We start from the raw sequence: 14,931 nt of genomic DNA, 5'->3' as shown, positions 1-14,931 counted from the left end.
TCTCTACCTGCCCCATCCTTTTAGACCAAGTAAGGCAACCTGTCATATGGTCCCATAACATTTTTCACTTACTTTATATAAGTTTAGTCATCACATTCTAGTGCCATCTAATTTCCTACCTTCCCTACTGTACTATAAAGAGCAGCAAGGCAAGCATATGTCTATCCGGATCACACTGTATCCCTAGTACCTAGTATAGTGCTGGACCAAAGGTATATGTGCAGTGAATATTTTACCTAAAAAATGAATGAGTTGGGCACCTGGGTGGCTTAGTCGGTTAAGCATTTGACTTCTGCTCAGGTCATGATCTCACAGTTCATGGGTTCATGCCCCACATTGGGCTCTGCATTGATGGTACAGAGCCTGCTTCGGATTCTCTGTCTCCCTCTCTCTCTGGCCCTCCCTACTCTCTCAAAAATAAATAAATATTTAAAAAAAATTTTTTTAACATTTATTTATTTTTGAGAGACAGAGCATGAGCAGGGGAGAGGCAGAGAGAGAAGGAGACACAATCCAAAGCAGGCCCTAGGCTTTGAGGTGTCAGCATTCAGCCCGATGCAGGGCTCGAACCCACAAACTGAGATCATGACCTGAGCCAACGTCAGATGCTTAACCGACTGAGCCACCCAGGCACCCCATAAATAAATATTTTTAAAAAAAGAAAACATTTACTTTATTTTTTAAGTTAGATCCAAGCTAGTTAACATACAAAAATAAAACACTTTTTTTAATTAAAAATGAATAAGGGTCTATGCAAGACACTGCTAAGCAGGGAGATGGAGCAGACTGGAATATAATACAACCAGAATTCAAAGTCTATGGAGAAACAATATGATAAACAGGGGTAAAGCCAATGTTTGTGAGAAAGGAAGTTTATGCAAATTGGGGGAGCCAAATTTAGAAAAAGAATATAAAATTATAAATACAAAATGTGATTTAATTTAAATACAAAATTACACAAGAATATAAAATTACAAATACCTCATTTTGGAAGAGGCTTATGCAGTTGAGGGGACTTGAGGCTTAAGCATTGTTTCCTTCACAGTAAATGCATCTCTGGTGTAATTGGACCAATGTACCAAATACTGTTGAGTCTCTGAAGAGTGATAAGATATCCCTGCTAGGGAAAGTCAAAGATTTCACAGAATAGATAAACTGTGAGCTTGATCTTACAGACAGAAACAAGGTAAAGAAATTGCTGGTAGAAAAAACATGCTGAACCACACAGGCAAGAAAAGCTAGAGCCTGTCTGTGGAAGAGTGAAAAGCCTATTTGCTAGGATGGGGTTGGGTGGGGAAAGCCTTAGGATAGTGGCTCTCAAAGCATGATCCTAAGGTCAACAACATCAGCAGCACTCAGCTCCAGCCCAGATTTATCCAATGAGAAACTGGGGCTAGTGCACAGAAACTTATAGTATGACAAGACCTGCTAGTGATTCTGATGCAGTTAAAGTTTGAAAACCAATGCCTTAAGAAGTTAATTGAGCATCAGATGAAGCTACTCTTACAAATTTAATTTCAGTCTGCTATCCAAGATGGAGAGAAATGTGAAAAAAGTATTATGACAGAAAGAGGGTGAGAGAGTTCTCTTCATCTCACACCCCAAAATAAATTACAAACTAAAAAGCTAAAGTAAAAAATGCAACTAGATATTGGATAGAAGAAAAGTTTATTTCAGCATAAGGCCAATAATAGAATCTATAAAGGAAAAGATTAATAGACACGATTTCACAAAAGTTTAAAACATTTGCACCACTAACAAAATTGAAAAGCAAACAACAAACTAGAAAGAAATATATGCAATATATATCTCAGGTAAAAGGCTAAAAATTTCCATTTTCTTTAAAAAGATAAATAGCCTATAAAAAAATGGACAAAGAATACCAACTGCAAATTCTCAAGAGAAATATAAATGGCCAATAAACACGAGAAAACATTCAAGTTCACAAATATATATATATATATAAATTAAAATGGAATACTGTATTTTACTTAGCAAATTGGCAAGCATTTTTTAAAATAGAAACAAGCTAACCATCCACTATTTAACTGTATGGTTGCTTATAGTAGAATTCCAAGGTGCCATTAACATTAATAGTGTAAAAAATATTCATGCCATATTTGAGTGGGGGGAAAAGCTGTTATAGAATAACATAAACAATAATATCCAAATTTTTAAAACAAATTCTAGATGGATATAGATTTTTAAAAAATGTACAGCTCTTGAGCAAAATGTTACCATTAGTTAGCTCTGGGTTGTAGGATTATGATACCTTTTCCTTTTGTTACTCATAGCTTTCTAATGTCTCTATTATGGAATAAAGATGTATGCCTTTTCTAATCAGGAAAAAATTAAGCTGTGCTACAAATGTGATTTTAAAAAGTTGGAAGAAAGGATGATTCAATAGCTCTTTAGTCAAAATCATAGACCGCAAACTCTACAACTTGGTACTTTTTTGAGATCTGAGGATTTCATCCCTGCCGCCACCACCCTCCCTTTAAAAGGAAGGAGCGGAAAAGGGAGAGGCAAAAAATGAAACTGGAAAACATACTCCAGCTAATCAAAGAACATCAAGTAGCCTCTGCCTTGTGATTATGCTAAAGGACATGTAAACATTGTGATGCTCTTATTTACTTCTCTGGTTAAGGGAAAATCATGTGGGTTTGTTTGTTTGTTTAAGTAATGCGCTGAAGTGGGGGGGGTGGGGTTTTCTCTTACTGCAAAATGTTTTGAAATAAAACTTCAGCCTAAAATGTAATGATTTCGTTTGGCACAAGGCTAAGCGTGAGCAAAACAGTAACCTAAAATGGTCCCATACCACCCCCTTGTGGCTTCCACTGTGTCACATCCGGAAACAGCCCAGCCAAAGGAGAGAAGGAGGCATACTGTTCTTCATAAATTCAACAAATATGTCCATTCCCTATTCGGTGGCAGGTACTAACTATACTAGGATTAAAAGATACCACTAAATCTCTTCTTACTTTATTCAGGCCATGGCTGCATTCGTAAACATTCACTTATTTGGGCTGAGCATACACTTAAAAGTTGAGGTCATAAAAATTGAGCCTCACAAACTGTCTCTTTAAAATAAGGCTTTATCTTCTGGGATACAGCTGGAGGGATCGGAGTAAGGTCTGTGATTATTACTCTCCAGCGTTTGGTTGGGTAGCATGTGGTAATCAGAAAAAGCACAATGGCCATGGATGAAAAGACACAGATTGTGGCCCTAACTATCCGAGTGACCTTGAGCATGTGATAATCCACATGGGCCTCATTCATATACTTAACAATTATTGTAACCCGGGTGCTGAGCTTACAAAAATGAATAAAATCTAGTGTCTAGTCCTTTGCTTTTCTAATTTGTAAATTGGGACTGACAACTTCAATTTACTATTAAAGATTAAACATATGACCACACTTATACAGAGATCATTTATGAAACTGTGTTCACAAATTTACTTATGCTTGTTCAATTTAATCCTCTCTACATCTGCTCCTAGAAGCTCACAGTCGGAAAAAGAATTAAATAATCAAATCCAATCCCCTATTATTTCACATTCATTCCACCGGGATTTCTTGAATCAAGGCTTCCCACTAAAGCCTAGTAACGACTCATCGATCTTCAAGATTTTCACCTTCTTGCCCTGGTAAACAGCATCACGGCCCTGCGTAGTTCTTTGAAGGGGCCTCGGTAAAACCGTGACTCTGCCGTCTCCCTTTACATACGCAGCAAGCATCTGCCACTCTGGGGGTTGAAATGCCATTTGCCACGCCTAACCCGTCCCAGACCACTCTAGCACGCCCCCTGGAGGAGCCGGGTGGGAAAGGGGCCGCTGGCAAGCTGCGCTTCTCCCACTTCTCTAGGGGCGGGAGAAAGGGCTGAAAGCCCGCCCGGGGCGGGGGGAGTCCCCTTGGTGGCCTCGTCGGGAGCAATTCTAGGGAGTGGAATCACCCGCTCCGCATGGGAGGGGCGGTACCCCGTCCGGAAGAAGCCTGCGGCGGCGCAGAGGTGCCAGCAGGGGGCGCGGGCCGATGGGCCACCCCCGGGGCTAAAGGCCGGTGGTCCCTCCCAGGTTTGGAGTGCGGCGTGGCCTCGCAGCCGGATCCCCCCCCCAGCCCTCCCCCATCTCACTCTCACCTAGTCACCTCCCCGCCTAGTCGGCGGGCCCCTGAGGTGCGCGGCGCAGGCGCGGAGCGAGGCGGTGAGTGCGGCAGCCAAGGCTGGGCCTGGGGCCTGGCGGGCAGGGCGTGAGGCGCGCGGGAGGGAGAGGGGCTGCCCTGCAGGAGCGCCCGGGAGCGCGAGGGCCACAGTGGCGCGGCCCCTCCTCCCGCGCTCGGGCGCCTTGGCCGCCGCCGCCTCGAAGCTGCGCCTGGGCTGGCCGGACAGGCCCCGGGGTCCCGGTGAGTGTGAGGGAAGAGCGGGCCGGCGGTGTGCGGACGCAGCCTCCCACGCGAGAGGACATGGAAGACCGGACGGCGTCTTTTAAACTGAAACCCTGCCTCCGTTTTATGGCGGGATGCCGGCCCCTCCCCCATCCCGAAAGCAGTTCCCCCTCCCGGGGAGGACGCCTAGGCCCCCTGCGGCTCTTTTCCTTATGGCGCCTTTGGGGCCGGGGTTTGGGAGTCCCCGCTGGTCACCCGGCTCCTGTGGGCCTGGCGCGTGGCACGGGCGTGGAGGCGGCTGGGTCCCGGAGGCTCCTGCGCGGCCCCTCCGACAGTCGTGTCCTACGGCGGCTGGGCTCCCGCCTCCGGTCGTGCGGGGCGGCTTCGAGACCCTCTGGCGGCGCATCCCTTGTTCGCCCCGAGCCACAGCCGCAGAAAGCAGGCGTTGGTTCTGGCGCTCCAGTCTCCGGGCGGTGGCCTCGGCCCCTCGTTAGGGTGCTTATACACCCCTTTGGTTTTCTTTTTCAGCATAACCTGGGACGCAAGTAATTTGAAGCAGTTTCTCTCTTTACAAAGAGATAAAAATTTGTATTTCAGGAAAGACTGACACTCAAGTGGGGCACACAGTTGGTTCTAGTTCAAAGACTCTCCCGAAACATTTTTATGTTTCAATTCTTTTAACATCTGGAGCTTATATACTTATTTTGAAATGAGGCTAGAAAAGAACTTGCTGTTAAAATGCTGTTGTAAAAATAGAGCTTTTGATTGTAAATACTTGCCTTATTTTTGTATCTGCTAGAGAATATTTACACTGAGTGAAAGGCCTTAAATGTTGATCTTTTTGATACAGGTACTAACTGCCTGTTCATGTGGTGTTTTGTACATTCTTATTGAAAAAAAAATGACAGGTGGAAAGAGGCTGATATGTATTTTGTAAGTTGCTTTTTAAAGAAATTGTTTCATGTGTCAAACATGAAACATATACATTTTTACAAAAATGTAAAATGTTTATATATACCTTAACATAGGGAAATGCCTAGATGTCTATACCCCAAAATGCTAATGGTTTTTCTGGGTGAATAGATTCTAGGTGATTTAATTAACTTGGTTTCTAAACCTTTTCTTAATTTTCCTGCAGTGACATGTATTACATGTGCAGTTTAAGTGGAGAAGAGGGAGTGAATGATAAGTTGCATGTGATTCAGAATCTTACCCATGAGAGGAAGACTAGTGAGCAAATGTTTATGCGACATCTCTGAGTAAAAAGCCAAACTTCTTCATCAGGGTAGTTATGTATATAAAAAGTCCGTAAGAATATTTGCTGAAATGAAGGATGGATAGCATTTTTGGTCTTGAGTAGGCATCTTAGCATCCTGCCAAAGCGGGGGGGTCTGATAAATGTTTGGATATTGTTCAGCCCTGAGTAGGAGTCAGACCTTTCCTGATCAAGATGATCCTCTTCCTCTCACCTGAATCCATGCCAGCTTGCAACATCAATTTTAATGCTATGCTTGGTTTCCTTTCCTTACTTTTTCATTCTTCTGGTTGGAAAGAATTTGAAGTGTATTCTGAAATTGCAAGAAGATACTATAATGTTTGGCTGACAGTTTTAGAGCATTTAAAACATGAAGTGTGATGCTCTGGGCTTTTTAAATTTTAGAAGCATACAGAAGAGGTATTAGGAATAACTCTTGAAATTTTAGTTTATTACATAATCGGAAATTTTTGATTTTTTTAAAGCACTTGACTGGGAAGGGTTCAAGGAATGCTGTTTGTGGTAGGTGAGGCATGACAGATAGATAGATAGATATAATAGATATTTCTATAAATCTCACTGTTGTCTGTTTCTCTGGGTGATTTCCTTCCCTTCCTCCCGTTGGTGGCTAAGTAAGAACTGGAACCAAGATGTAACTTACTGGTAATAGTGATTAGCAATGAAAATTACTTACACAGAGTTAGCTGTTCAGAACTCAGAAGGCATGCTTTTTCATCTCTGGTTCTGCAACTTAGATGACTTGACTTTCCCTGAATCTGTTTCCTCATCAGTAAAATAAGATAGAGAAATGTTCAGTAAACTAAAAAGCACTGTCTTAATACTGTGTTATCACATCACCTGTAGTGCTAATTAATACACCCAGAACCTAGTGAAGCAGCAGACAGTATGTACACTTATCATTAGAAATGAGATGGTCTCACTAATGGTACCAAGTTCTACCTGCTATATATATTGCTTTGATGGTAAGAAAAGCAGCATGTAAAGCTGGCGGAGAAAACTTCAATATCTTTTTCTGACATTCCTTACTTGCCCATTTCTACAGTGAAGGAACACTAACCTGAAATGGAAGAGGTAGTTGTGATTCTGACACTAATCTGTTACATGAATTGGGGTGATCTCTTTATTTCCCTATTTGTTTTCAAAGCATGTGCTTTAAAATTTGATCTTTATTCAAATTCCAGCTCTACCAGTTATTAAGAATTGTCTTTATTTAATCTTACTGTGCTTCAGTTTCCTCATCAATAACAAGGGGTAAATAATTTTGAGAGACTGTTGTACCTTTATCATGTTATAGAATTAAATAAGATAAAGTAGGTGCACAACCTGTTACGTGATTGGTGCTCAGTAAGTGGTCATTGTTCTTATATTGTTGGATAATCTATAAGGACTTAAACAGTTTGAAGTCTGATTTGGTTTGCTTTCATTCTATTTGCTTTCATTATGGCTGAATAAAGTAGGCTGATTTATATTCCTGTTTTGGTGTTAAAATATAGCTATAGCTTTAGAAGGTAAGTTTATTTCAGAGAAATATGACACATATATATTTATCAATTTTTAGTGTTTATACAGTATATCCAAAAGCTTATTTATACTTGAATTATTTCCATATAATTTTCCAGTTAATTAAAGACCTGGTGCCATTGTATTCTTGAGTCTCAGAAGTGAACTACATTTTTGCTTATATGACTTCTGTTGTGTATTTTGCTACAGGCTATTTTTTTACCATCTGTGAAAACTTCCCTGTAATTCATTTCTCCTCACCACAGTATTAAGAATTATACCAAGTAAGTGGAATGTGGCAAAACCAATTAGTCAATTTTGTAACAGTCTGTGGAAATTCAATCACTTAATGATGATTTGATTAATTGTTTGAGTAAATGATTAATCATTAAATGATTGCTACCTGTTTTGTTCTCAGTAGAGTGTTGAATGTGACCTTACAAGTAAGAAAAGGATTTTTTCTTGAAAACTGTATTCTGAGCTTCTATGTGATGAGTATATTTTTTGAAAGTCAGGAGATAAAGATTTGTGACAGTATTTTTTGAAGGCATTATATCCACCTTTAGATTGAAAAGTGTATCAAAATATTCTCAGTTGTAAGAAATGGACTTGTTTTATTCTTAACATGGTACCATAAGAGCAATTTTTTTTAAATAAAAGCTAAGAGTACGGCTTATTGTAATTGTCCAGTATTCACAATTACATCAACATTTGAAATGGATTTCTCAACCTCACCAAGAGAAAAAAAAAAAAAAAAACCGCAGATATTGGTGTCCTACTTTTAAACTTGATCAGAAAAATAAATCCAAAATACAAATGGAGGCATTATTTAACATTTCTCTTAGGAAATAGATTTTCAAGTGGCACACACATTTCTTATTGCCAATAAATTCTTTGGTTAGGTGGAATTTTTATAAAATATTAACAGTCTTTATTTTTGATACTTTTGTTAAATTTTTTCATTTTCAGATTGAAAAGATATGAATGAATATCCTAAAAAAAGAAAAAGGAAGACATTACACCCTTCTCGTTACTCAGGTCAGTAGACTTTTAAAGTTGGGCCATGGATTAATTCCCATACAATTGTATTCTTACCCATTTTCTCATAAATGGATCAAATAACAGTTAAATATCTGGGTCCGTTTTCAGGTAAGAGAAAACTTTAAATTCTCTGAATATACATTGTTCATTGTCTACCATGTGCTAGGCACACATCGGAACTTTACAAACATTATTTAATACAATTTAATGGTTGATAGATACTTAAAATTATATACCCAAGGTTGCATGCTTATACAGCATAATTGAGATTTGTCTGTGTGATTCCCAGACTTGTTCTTAAGGCACAACATTAACCTTGGTGGGAGATATTTTGCATGATTGCAGAAAAAAATGTTTTATCCTGTACATTATTTTCAGAAATGTGAACTTCCATTTTGATTGTATTATTTTAGATCTTTTGGTTGAGGTTGGCTCTGCTGTCTTGGCAGCAAGAGAAGTCTTAAGAAGAGAAGTCTTTGTGACCACATGTATTTGAGACAGTCTCTAGCATACCTGTTAACCCACCCAAACTACACATTCTTCATATCTGAGGAAATTAAATCTAGTTCAGCGCTTGCCAGCTCATCCCAGACAAGACTTGAAATGACTCTTCAGAAGCCCTAACTGATCCTCAGACCATTTCCCCTATGCCTTGGGTTTTGTCGTCACTATATGGCAGATCTTGGTAGTTAATTCAGTGTTTTTTGCAGTTAATACATTATCACATATTTATAATTTGTAGAATTCTGACTGTAAGGCAAGTCTATTTTTGTGTGCTTCAAGGTGTTATATTGTAAGTTGTGTAATTTGTGGTTCTTTCAAAGCTCAGTTCAGTATCAGGTCTGAAATGTAGAAGCTTTCAGAATTAAGGGAAATGTTAATACTTTATTACAAATATGAAAATTTCAAATATGAAAATATGTTGGATAATGGGATGGCTGTTATTAAGTGTATGTATATTTACCTGGAATTTGTAAAATTTTGCTCTTATGTTCAGATTCCTCTGGAATAAGCAGAATTGCAGATGGATTCAATGGAATTTTTTCTGATCATTGTTACAGTGTTTGTTCTATGAGACAACCAGACTTAAAATATTTTGACAACAAAGGTATATCTAATATTTTCCAAAATATTCTTTAAGTTGCTTTTATGTATTTGTATTTCTTTGAAAATGTGGGTGAAAATGATGATTTCTAAGTGGGCAAGTGTTTAAATTTGTTTAAATGTAAGGAAACAATTTTTTGTAAGAAAACAAGTATGTGAATTTTTTATTTTTAATGTTATTTCAGACCTATAAATAAAAAGCACATTCTCCTAAGTCCATTTTAGGTGGCTAGGAGTTGATGGCAAAGTGAGACCAATCCAGAGTTGGGAGGATTTATGAAGAAAGGTTAAGAATAGTATTACATACAGTTCTTCCACTTAGCTGTAGTCTAGAGGGCTAATGGAAGGAAGAAACAGGGTGAATGATTTAGTGTTTTTCAATGTTGCATCTTCTATTGAGGCTTTTCTAGAGCATTGGGTAAATGATAACAACTTGCATTTGTTCTTTCTTTGCAACCATCAAAACTGCCAGTTTCCTTGAACTCCTCTCATAGACACAGAAACATAAATTTTTAAAAAACAGGCGTTGGAGACATCTGTGTGAACTCCTGTTTGGCTTAATAGAGACGTAGATGGTTACATACAGAGATATTTATAGATATGTCTCTGTATATCTGGCAGTGTACACACATTTTTGGTCTGTTAGCTGAGAGGGCCTAAAAGAAATGACACCCCAGTAGGAGTGAGCACACCAGTGCCCAGATTTTGGTTTCTAAAACCATTCTCCAGTAAAAAGAACTGGTACTTAGAGAAATGGCTGATTCTAGTTCTGAAGCAGGAAATATATGAGACTGGAGCATTTTGTAGTGCCAGAAAATAAGGAGGTACTCAAAACACACATACACACACAATACAGGTATGTCAAAGGAACACAGGGGCTGACTGAAAGAGCTCCCAGCAGCCAAAGCTGAACCAATTAGAGAGGAAGAAAAAAAAAAAAGAATTATAACCCAAAGTATAAAATAAATACACATGAGTTCATACTGATATGACTAATATGACTAAGTAAATAAGAAAGAAATCTTTTTGTTTAAGTTTATTTATTTATTTTAAAAGAGAAAGAGAGCATGCATGGGGAGGGGGAGAGAATCCCAGCAGGCTCTGCACTGTCAGCACAGAGCCTGATGTAGGGCTCAAACTCAGGAACCATGAGTTCATGACCTGAGCTGAAATCAAGAGTCGGATGCTCAACCAACCAAGCCACCCAGGCACCCTCATGTAAGAAAGCAATCTATACAGAAGAATTCCAAGTTATTTATATGAACACTCCTCCCTCAAGGAGGTGGAGCATGACTTCCCACTCCTTAAGTAAGGACTGCAAGCAGGGACTTCCTTCCAAAGTAAAAGAGTGACTTTACAGCAGAGAAACCTGCTAAATACTACTTCAACCAGGTAATCAGTCTATAGTAATAAATCATGTTAATAGTGTGTACCCTTTATATGATGTGGTAAAAATGGTAGTTTGCCTCTCTGGTCTACCTCCAGTAACCCATAATCCCAGTCTAATCATGAAAAAAACAACATTTCATTAATGGGACATCCTACAAAATACCTGACTTGTACTCCTCAAAACTGTCATGATCATCAAAAACAAGGAAAGTCTGAGAAACTGCCACAGCTAACAGAGGCCTAGAGAGAGATGACAACTGAATGTAATGTGGAATCTTAGGATCTTGGAACAGAAAAAGGACATTAGGTAAAAACTAAGGAAATCTGGATAAGTATGGACTTTAGTTAATACCATCTTATCAGTATTGGTTATTAATTGGAACAAATGTACCATCTTTTTGTAAGAGAATAGAGAAACTGAATTCAGGTTATGTGGGAATTCTGCGTACAATCTTCTCATTTTTTTCTGAGAACTTCTAAAAATCTAAAGTCTATTAAAAACAACACTGACATGATGTTGAAGCCCAGCTTTTTCTATTGACCTGTATTTCAGTTTCCCCATGCTAACTTTAAAACATTGGGGCTGGGCTAAGGGAATAAAGGTTTATTCAAAGTCAGAAATTTAAACTTAAAATTCCTAAGTAACTTTAAAAAGTAGATTGTAGTACAAATGGGGCGCATGGAAGCAAAAGCAGTTGCTTGATTGGACAGATTTTTTGGGTATCTGTGGTATATGGATAACATCTCTTTTCCTGGCTAAATCTAAGTCCTTTAGTTCCTATCAGAATTCAAAATTATATTGAAAATGCTTAGTGCTTTAGTAATAATTAATATTTAATACTTTGGTATAAATAATAAGTATTTTTCCAAATCTCTTTCTACAGATGATGATTCTGATACAGAGACATCAAATGACCTGCCAAAATTTACAGATGGGATCAAGGCCAGAAATAGAAATCAGAACTACCTGGTTCCCAGTCCTGTACTTAGAATTCTAGACCACACTGCCTTTTCTACAGGTTAGGGAAACTAGTTAATCGCATTTATTTATTTTATATACATTAATAAAATGTGTAAAATAAATTTTGTACCAATTATTTATTTAATAGGTCTTATTTAATGATAATAATAGACTTATTACATTTTTTCAGAAAAATCTGCTGATATTGAAATTTGTGATGAAGAGTGTGACTCACCTGAATCAGTTAACCAACAAACTCAAGAAGAGAGTCCTATAGAAGTTCACACCGCTGAAGATGTTCCAATTGCTGCAGAAGTGCATGCAATTTCTGAAGATTATGATATAGAAACAGAAAACAATTCCTCTGAGAGTCTCCAAGACCAAACTGATGAGGAGCCGCCATCTAAACTTTGCAAAATTCTTGACAAGAGCCAAGCTTTGAATGTGACTGCCCAGCAGAAGTGGCCTTTACTGAGAGCTAATAGCAGTGGCCTCTATAAATGTGAACTTTGTGAGTTCAACAGCAAATATTTTTCTGACTTAAAGCAGCATATGATCCTGAAGCATAAGCGTACTGATTCAAATGTATGCCGAGTATGCAAGGAAAGTTTCTCTACCAACGTGCTTCTGATCGAGCACGCCAAACTGCATGAAGAGGATCCCTACATTTGTAAATACTGTGATTATAAAACAGTGATTTTTGAGAACCTCAGCCAGCACATTGCAGACACCCATTTTAGTGACCACCTTTATTGGTGTGAGCAGTGTGATGTACAGTTCTCCTCAAGCAGTGAACTCTACCTACATTTCCAGGAGCACAGCTGTGATGAACAGTACTTGTGTCAGTTTTGTGAACATGAAACAAATGATCCAGAAGACTTGCATAGCCACGTGGTAAATGAACATGCATGTAAATTAATTGAGTTAAGTGATAAGTATAACAATGGAGAACATGGACAGTATAGCCTCTTAAGCAAAATTACCTTTGACAAATGTAAAAACTTCTTTGTATGTCAAGTATGTGGTTTTCGGAGTAGACTTCATACAAATGTTAACAGGCATGTTGCTATTGAACATACTAAAATTTTTCCTCATGTTTGTGATGACTGTGGGAAAGGCTTTTCAAGTATGCTAGAATATTGCAAACATTTAAATTCACATTTATCTGAAGGGATTTATTTATGTCAATACTGTGAATATTCAACAGGACAAATTGAAGATCTTAAAATTCATCTAGATTTTAAGCATGCAGCTGACTTACCTCATAAATGTAGTGACTGCTTGATGAGGTTTGGAAATGAGAGGGAATTAATAAGTCACCTTCCAGTCCATGAGACAACTTGATTATTTTCTTTAACTGCCATAATATTAATGTAAAATAATAAATTTGACTTTTGGAGATGTTAAAATAGATGATTTTAAGCAACTTATGAGAATCGTCTTTAACAAGTAAGATTTTTTTTAATTGTCCCATTTTCTTAGCATTGCTCCATTTTTCATTACATTTATAATGGTATCCTAAATGTGGTATTTTCAATGCAGGTAGTTCATAGTTTTAACCACTATTGGTGTCGTCTTGTTTCTTACATAAGCTCTGATTTCATGAATTGATGAGAAAGAGATATACTAAAGAAACTAGACCACAGTTTTCCTTCTGTAACCATGAGTGCTATTAACTTTTTTAAACTCAAGACAAGCTCAGTTTTTTATATATAAAGTCATTAAAATGCAACATAACATACAATTAAGTCCACTGATACTCCCATTAATAAGAACCCAGACTCTCCCTCTTGCATGCCCCATCAGGAATTATCCTCAAGTCTGTCAGTGGACTCTCCATCTGTGTAATTCTTTTAATAACACTAGGAGGCAAATGTTACAATAGGAAGCGAAGATCCAGTTTTTTTGGCAGTCTTTATTTTATTCTGTTTCAACCCCTATCCATGAGTTAAATAATTTAAGATAGGAGTGAGGAGGAACTGGTAAGGGCATTGACAATAAAAAGTAACATTTTATAACTCACAACCTGTTCACAATTTATTTTAAGTTATGCAACAGCAAAGGCAGCCCAAACTTCTGATGTCAAATCATTTATTGACTGAGAAAACCCACTATAGTGGGTATATTAACACTGTAGTGTTAACATAGAATTACGAAGATCTGAGAGATAAGGTGTTCCTGGCCTTTCTTCTTGGCTTGTAGATGGCGGTCTTTATTCACATGCTGTTCTCTTTGTGTACAAGTCTGTCTCCCAAATTTCCCCTTTTATAAGGTCACCAGTCATAACTGGATTAGTGCTAACGCTAATGATCTTATTTTAACCTAGTAAAGACCTTATCCCCAAATAAGCTCATATTTTGAGGTACTGGGGCTCAGGACTTCAACATATGAATTGGAGGATGGGAGGAAGAGACATAACAACTACAATTCAATAGCAGCTTCTTAAATAGCAGTATCACAAAAATAGAATTTTGTCTATCATTGGACTCCAATAAACACTGCTGCTAACAATATTCTTGTTCAGGAATATTGATATAGTTGAAGAGACCAATTTACAACATATGGTTCTCCCACTACAAGAACCATGGAAGTGTAGCCTATTTTGAGAATGGTGGCAGCAACAAGTTTTTTAAAAACCATTTTTATCTCTACAATTGTCATATATTGTATAGTTATATTCCTAGAAACTCATCTGATTGGAACATTCCAGGTAGGGTTACCTGATAGAAATGTTTCTTAGAAGACTTAAAATCATAGTGGTTTAAACAGGCAGGGAATCTTAGAAACCATTTGGTGTAAACCCTCCAGTTTTCTATTGTAGAAATAGGCCAAGGTCACAACATCAGTTGTAGCAGACAGGAGTGGAATCCAAGTTATTTGGCTTCTAGTCTAGTGTTGTTTCCATTACACCATGTTACATTAAGATCTAAGGTTTGTCCTTGGTGTGTTTTTCATGACTACTTGACTTAGCCACTCGGCTACCTTCTTGGTAATTCTGTTTTTATGCTTTTTTGATATACATCCAGCTTCAGGAATTTTATTTTCAGGAAACAAACTTTAAATAAGTAATGCCTTGGTTGTTTTTTTTTTTTTTCCTCAGTTCTGTATTTTACTGCTTTACATTTGATCACATTAGTAATCAAAGTGATTGTAAGGAAACCTCAGGAAATACTAATCCAAGTTTCAGAACCATATATAATTTTGTACTTTTTGATGAATCTGCAGCTTAAGGCCACATCTCACTGACAGTTTGTCCAATAAAAACTTTTTACTTTGA

General features: G+C 37.9%; 2 protein-coding genes across 2 annotated transcripts in view; one reads left to right on the top strand and one right to left on the bottom strand.

Moving 5' to 3' along the window:
• Window positions 1-4,558, bottom strand: part of KCNMB3 (potassium calcium-activated channel subfamily M regulatory beta subunit 3) — a 91,037-nt gene extending 86,479 nt beyond the window's left edge. Inside the window, exon 1 of the mRNA XM_015071023.3 lies at window positions 4,139-4,558. Within this exon, the coding sequence (XP_014926509.3) occupies window positions 4,139-4,536 (398 nt within the window). The 5' untranslated portion in view covers window positions 4,537-4,558. The remainder of the gene's footprint in view (window positions 1-4,138) is intronic.
• On the top strand, window positions 4,530-14,931 carry ZNF639 (zinc finger protein 639). Its single transcript, XM_053221193.1, has 5 exons — window positions 4,530-7,443; window positions 8,129-8,197; window positions 9,198-9,308; window positions 11,578-11,712; window positions 11,845-14,931. The coding sequence occupies exons 2-5, from the start codon at window positions 8,140-8,142 to the stop codon at window positions 12,996-12,998; spliced, it is 1,458 nt and encodes a 485-aa protein (XP_053077168.1). The 5' UTR covers window positions 4,530-7,443; window positions 8,129-8,139; the 3' UTR covers window positions 12,999-14,931.

This window comes from Acinonyx jubatus, chromosome C2 (genome assembly GCF_027475565.1).
Source record: "Acinonyx jubatus isolate Ajub_Pintada_27869175 chromosome C2, VMU_Ajub_asm_v1.0, whole genome shotgun sequence".
NCBI lineage: Eukaryota > Metazoa > Chordata > Mammalia > Carnivora > Felidae > Acinonyx > Acinonyx jubatus.
This window is presented reverse-complemented; position numbering and strand designations above follow the sequence as displayed.